At 41.5% G+C, this 4740-nt stretch overlaps 1 protein-coding gene across 1 annotated transcript; it reads left to right on the forward strand.

Moving 5' to 3' along the window:
* Positions 1-1219: 1219 nt before the first annotated feature.
* LOC104941001 (glycoprotein endo-alpha-1,2-mannosidase-like protein) lies at positions 1220-3373 on the forward strand (the record flags this gene model as incomplete). Its single annotated transcript, XM_010766033.1, has 1 exon — positions 1220-3373. A coding segment is annotated over one exon (645 nt), but the record flags the coding sequence as incomplete, so codon positions are not given.
* Between the last annotated feature and the right edge of the window lie 1367 nt (positions 3374-4740).

The raw sequence follows: 4740 nt of genomic DNA on the forward strand, positions 1-4740 counted from the left end.
TGGTGGTTTGTTACTGGACTTCTGTGCTAGTCATGGATTGGCCATAACAAACACCATGTTCGAACATAAGGATGCTCATAAGTTTTTCGAAGCCTCCATTGTATTTGCTGGCATTAGCATTATTAACATTAGCCCCGCGCACCAACGGAGAGAGAATAACTTATGGCAACACAAAAAAAACATGGGAGCGGTGGAAAGATCAGGAGGTGTCGGCGTTCTGGCGATTTACTCGGAAGGCTTCAGTAGAAGCTGCTGCCAGTCCGCAACTCCGGGGACTTCTGGCCGGGGACTTCAGGTGGCAGTATACGCCGTGAAGTTGTTTGCGGCCTGCCAGTAAACCCAAAGCAGAAGAAGAAGAAGAAGTGACGTCAGCGGCTTCATTTGCGATTCCGGTGTGAACGCGATCGGCTCTTATTTCCATGGGGGTACTAAGTGCTGGGAACTAAGTACGGCAAAGTACTTGGTGTGAAAGCGGCTATTGACTCTCAGCAGCAGCACATTTACAATGTTCATATAAATACTGGAGCAAATTCAAAGCAAAGGTTAGAGAGCGTCCCTTTTTTGCTCTTTATATTCCTGCCAATATTTTTCAGAAACCCACTGTGCTGGCCATCTGTATAAAATGAAAGAAAAAGTGGAGGGCCAGAAAAAGACATGATGGTTTTCAGTAAAGCATACATATTTTCTCAGTGTCTGAAAGCCTGTAAAACCTTTTGTTATAAAATGTGCTACATGTGGCATTCAAGCATACTTTTATTTGAATATACTAGTATAAAATAAATCAAACAAGACTACAAATTAGAAGATTGGTCACTCAGGCATCTGACCTACTGATGCAATTTAACTTTATGTCCGTCATCCTACATCGTATATGCAAGTGACTCGCATTGTTGTCATTTAAAAAGAGAACATGTCCGGAGGCTGTAGTCTTTTTACTGCAGTGACTATATGATAAGCCGGAGAGCCTCAGCCCTTAAAGCTTCACAAATCAATACTTTTTACAATTTAAAGAACTTGAACGAATTGGTAACTTTATGACTTTGGCTACTCCCAGTTGTAGAAAAAAACACCCTTTACTAGCACACAAAAGAACAATGCAAGCCACTAAATATTAATTTCACTTAATTTTAGCCTGCAATTGAAAAAGACATTAAAGCGATTCTTTTCAAAATGTTTTTCCATGGACATTGCAAAAGCTTGAAATCCCCCCTCTCTTGTTTTCCTCAGGTATGGAAAGCATGGCGCCTTCTACAGATTCAGGTCCAGCACGGGGCGAGTCCTGCCTCTGTTTTACGTCTACGACTCCTACCTGATGCCAGCCGAGTCCTGGGCCGATCTCCTCAGCCCTAAAGGTTCCCACAGTATCCGGGGCACGCCTTACGACGGCGTCTTCCTCGCCCTTATCGTGGAGGAGCGCCACAAACACGACATCCTAGCTAGCGGCTTTGACGGCATCTACACCTACTTCGCCTCCAACGGATTCTCCTTTGGCTCGTCCCACCAGAACTGGAAAGCCATCAAGAACTTCTGCGATGGCAACAATCTGCTCTTTATTCCCAGCGTTGGTCCGGGGTACGTGGACACGGCTGTTCGCCCGTGGAACAACCACAACACGAGGAACCGCGTTAATGGGCGATACTACGACACGTCCTTGCAGGCGGCTTTGTCTGTAAGGCCGGAAATCGTCACCATTACGTCCTTTAACCAATGGCATGAAGGCACGCAGATAGAAAAGGCTGTACCCAAGAAAACAGTGACGCGTTTGTACCTGGATTACCAACCCAATCAGCCGGACCACTACTTAGTGCTCACTCGACAATGGGCAGAGAACTACAACAAGGAGAAGGACACATGGCTGATGTGAACTTAATTTCCCTAGTGAATCAGACCAAAATAAATAGTCTGCTCCTACTCCTTTATGTCCATTTCAATACCAGTTTTTCTGCTTCGACAGCATCTACACCTACTTTGAATCTAATGGCTTCTCTTTGGCTTGTACTAACAGAACTGGAAAGCCATTAAGAACTTCTGCAATGCCAACAATCTGCTCTTTTGGTCCAGCGTTGGCTGTTCACCCGTAGCACAACCAGGGAACGAGAACGCATGTTAACGGACGATATTAGGACACTTCTTTTCAGGCCAGAAATCTTGACCATTAAGTCCTTTTACCAATGTCAGGAATGGACGCAGACAGAGAAGGCTGTACACAAGAAAAATGTGAGGTGTTGTACCTGGACTGCCAACCCAATTAGCCAGACTATGTGCTTACAGGCCAGTGGGTCAAGAAGTTTAACAAGGAGAAGGACATGTGGCTGACTCGACAAGAAAAGACATCTCCAAACCTTTATATCCATCCCCCTAACAGTTTTATTTCCGACTCTGAGCACTACTTTGACGGCATCTTCACCTACTTTGCCTCCAACGGCTTTCCTTTGGTTCGTTCAACTATGACTAGAAAGAAAGAACTTCTACGAAGCCAACAATCTGCTCTTTATTCCCAGCGTTGGTCCGAGTTACTTGGGAAGGGCTGTTCAACCGTGGAAACGTCTTCGCAAGCGTCACCATTAAGTCGTTGAACCGATGGAAGAAAGGGACGCAGATAGAAATGGCTCTTCCCAAGTTTGTAACTGGACTACAAACCCAATCAGACGGACTATCACTTAGTGTTTACTCTTCAATGGGCGGAGAACTTCAACAAGGAAAAGGACACATGGTTGAACTTTATTAGCTGGTAGATCAGACCAGAAAATACATGAAATCAGCTCCTTTATCTCCATCTCCTAGCACTTCTGATTAGATTTTCTCTAAATGTTCACTCTACCTTTACTGTTTTTATTCCGTTTTTTTGTACAGCTTATAAATGTCACCTGATATGTTGAAGCTATGAAGGACAAATAATCATTGTTTCCTGATAATCCAGTATCTGTGTGCGGCTTATATGCAGTGACTCTGCCCTGTAGAGACGTTTTTCTTATTTTCTTATGATGAGAGACTGTTCTTTCCTGTATTTCTCTGAAGTGAAAATTAAAATGTGTGTCTGGTTACTGTCGGTGAGTCATTGAACAAGAACATCCGAGAAAGATTACAAATAGTCAAAGAAGTTGAAGTGGGTTGCAGGAAAATGGTTTTCAGAGTCTAGGGTTTAAGTTATATTTGTTTGCAGATGGTTGAATAATTAGCGTGTGCAGAAAACCAAAAACAAGACTGAAGCTTGTGCTGAAGCTGCTCGAAATGATTGGTTTTGTTGAAGTGCCTGGGTTAGAGTCCTTTGTCACATTTTTTTTTAATTGGTTAATTTTACCACGCTGTGAAATTAAAAGCTGTTAAGGGTGCAAAAAAAGAATAACACAGACTCTCAAGTACTTGAGAGTTACTTACTTTGTGCAGTAGTTGGCCAAAGAGAAGCAGAAGCATTTGAAGATGTAATTTATTACAACTGGGCTTATTTTGTCCTCTGTGTTTGGTATTAATTGCTATTAATTATGGTTTTTAGCTATTTTTTGGTGATAAAACCTTAATTGAGTGCAACAAACATTTCCATAATTATTATTTTTCCCAACCAATTTAAAACGTGGCTGCATTATCCTTTGTCTTTTAACTTTCTTTATTAATTAAGATTTTTTTTAGGGACATTAGAAAACATTGCTGTACATGTGTTTAAGGTTACTTCATCTGTAATCCCTGGCCAGACATGTCAGAGACACATTAGAATGAGTTATGATATTTAAAAAGTGTAGAAGACGTTACAGAGAACATGGACAATCATCATCCTAAAATAAAATGATATTGTTCAATTGCAATTATTTCTGGGACAATATCCTGTCTAATAAATGAAGTTATTGCAAAAGGCCCAGCGCGGACAGAGGAAATTAAATTAGAGCAAGGCTCAGCGTGCAGTCTTTTTTAAGCTTTAATTAGTTTATCTCATTATAATCCAACAAACAAAAAAACACAAGGCACCTAAATGTATATCTAGACTGCTTTGTCAATGCTTGGTTCTGTAAGTTAGGCTGTTAAAGCTATATTTTTACAATACAACCTGTGTTTTTGGGTTGCTTCTACGGTGGCCGACCTGTGAAAATGAGCTACAACGTATCAAAACTCTTCCATTAGGAGAAACGTGCTGCACCTTCAGACACGATGCAAATATATAAACACAAATGTACCAAAACACATGCAGATGAAGAAACATCTTCCGCAAATTGACAACACATGCAGCATTTAAAAAACATTTATCAATTTGAGGAAACCCGAGCAACGCTTACTAAAAGTGCTGCGGAAACCAAACGCTGCAAATACAAAAGGCGGCAAGAAGCTCGAAACACAACGGAAACCAGGGGACACTAAAAGGTTTCGCACACAGCTGGGACCGGAGCGCTCGGTGACGTTCAGGATTATAAAGATGGACATCTGTCTCTGTTGAAACTGCAGTGCGGTTATCCTTATGGAGATGTTTTGGCCATTGTAATGCGTTTGCACCTTTCACCCACCGCTGGTTCCAGCTGTTGATTCCAATTATGTTCCCAATCATGCAATAGCCTAAATGGAAAGAGTGGCTTGTAGCCTACAGAATTCATGTTTATTTGTTTCATTCAAAGCTTCTATTGAGGCTATTTGAATGTTTTTCATTACATTTCATGACTTAATCACCCTAAAGAGTATGGGGTTCAAGTACATTTTTGTTGGTTTTATAAATTGTATTTATGCTTTTGATGGATTGCTCTTATTGCGCGCGTTTGT

The sequence above is a fragment of the Notothenia coriiceps genome, unplaced genomic scaffold (assembly GCF_000735185.1).
Source record: "Notothenia coriiceps isolate Sejong01 unplaced genomic scaffold, NC01 NC01_scaffold00002914, whole genome shotgun sequence".
In the NCBI taxonomy this organism is placed as follows: Eukaryota; Metazoa; Chordata; class Actinopteri; order Perciformes; family Nototheniidae; genus Notothenia; species Notothenia coriiceps.